Source organism: Lontra canadensis, unplaced genomic scaffold, assembly GCF_010015895.1.
Source record: "Lontra canadensis isolate GAN:19392208 unplaced genomic scaffold, GSC_riverotter_1.0 scaffold53, whole genome shotgun sequence".
NCBI classification, from domain to species: Eukaryota; Metazoa; Chordata; class Mammalia; order Carnivora; family Mustelidae; genus Lontra; species Lontra canadensis.
Genome location: NW_022631047.1, coordinates 5,038,032 through 5,039,701, shown reverse-complemented (window position 1 = coordinate 5,039,701; position 1,670 = coordinate 5,038,032). Strand labels below are relative to the sequence as shown.

Here is a 1,670-nt window from a genome sequence, read left to right as displayed (position 1 = left end):
ATATAGAATATTTGGACCATACAATTAATGTTTGACATATAAAATACTACACAAGCTATGTGCATGTCAAGTGCATATAGAATATTTATAAAATTGTACCACATAATGAATCATAAAGAAAATTTCTAGCAATTTCAAGCATTTGAATCAGCTAGAGCGCATCCTCTAACCAAAATATAATTAAGTCATAAACCATGACATAAAAAGTGTTTTAGAAAAGCTTTGTGCCAAACTTTTTTTTTTTGAGTAAATGCATTTTATTTTTAGACAACCTACATGACTATTTTTTTTTCTTAAAAACAATGCCATCACTCTAGATAAATCAAGGTCAAAATAAATGAAGAGCTCAAGATGACATCTGTCCCATTTGTCTAAGTCCTGGCATCTGGATGAAAAGCAACAGCCAGTTCTGACAACAGGTGGTACCTTCAAAGTTAACAGCCAAATTAATGAACATTTTTCCATTTCTAAACCATCTTTAAAGAAAATCATATATGGGGTCACACCACCCTCACAGAGTCCAACAGAGCAACCATGCCATCTAGATTCATGTTTTCACCAATAAAGAACTGGTAGTTTTTGAAATTAACGAGGATGTGCTTGATTTGTTCTGTAATCCCTTCCACAAGAGATTTTACTCTATCTGGCCTCTTTTTTTCAAGTTTGACTTTGACTGATTCCATAGAATCTTTGTTGTACTTCTTGTAGGCTACTTTTGTGAAGCTGGTTTCCTGCAAGGGCTGGTTCACAATAATATCAACACCAGTGACTATTGTGGTTTTGGTACTTTGGTTTTGTCCCCTTGGACCTTCCGTGGAGACATTTTCATCAATGAATGAGTCATCAATGTTACCCTCTGTCCTACTGACCATCTTCCCCTCCACCTCCAGGCACAGCCCGTCTGGGATCTCCCAGATGTTTTAGATGTCGGAGAACATCTCACCATGGCTGATGAGGTCCTGGTAGATCATCATACCTGCTGCTGGAGGGAGATGATGGTGGTGCTAGTTTTGCAGGAGCCTGAGCTCCAGCTAGAGTAGCATTCAGCAGGGGGTGGGAAAAAGCTGTGACAAACGTTTTAAAAATATACTTTTAAGTAACTTGTGTGTCAAAGAATACATTTTAAAAAGATTAAGAAAATATTTTAACATAAAAGGTAATTCAATATAGTTCATATAAAACCATTTGAAAAAAATCTGAATGCTCAGCAATATGGAGTAGATTGTAATAGCTCAACCATTCCATTGACAACAAATAGGAAAATCTGGAATAATTTTCTGTATTTATTTATTTTTACAGGTGGGTGGGGGGAGGAGCAGAGGGAGAGGGACAAGCAAGCTCCATGCTGAGTGCAGAGGAGGCCAGCCAAGGGCTTCATCCCACCACCCTGAGATCATGACCTCAGCTGAAATCAAGAGTCCAAGGCTTAAGGGACTGAACCACCCAGGCACCCCAGGAAATCTGGAATAATTATAAAAAGCATATATGTAATGTCTACCCACAGCTGAAGGAGAAATAAGGACTACAAGGAATAAACAGAGGTGATAAACTTTGAGAGATGAGCTGATGTTCTGCAGCTGTCTTTGGAAGCATTCTGACTCTTCTGGTTGCCTATCCTGGCTGCAGGTTAGAAACTGTGAATCTAAGCTTGACCCAGGCATAGGGCCACT

The 1,670-nt window shown here is 38.7% G+C and overlaps 1 protein-coding gene across 1 annotated transcript; it reads right to left on the bottom strand.

The window, feature by feature from the left end:
- Positions 1-485: 485 nt before the first annotated feature.
- LOC116877608 (translationally-controlled tumor protein-like) lies at positions 486-962 on the bottom strand. Its single transcript, XM_032874365.1, has one exon. The coding sequence runs from the start codon at positions 870-872 to the stop codon at positions 501-503; it is 372 nt and encodes a 123-aa protein (XP_032730256.1). The 5' UTR covers positions 873-962; the 3' UTR covers positions 486-500.
- Between the last annotated feature and the right edge of the window lie 708 nt (positions 963-1,670).

Excerpts from the sequence above, each read along its gene's own strand:
- LOC116877608 (XM_032874365.1), bottom strand. The coding sequence starts at position 872 with ATGGTCAGTAGGACAGAGGGTAACATTGATGACTCATTCATTGATGAA.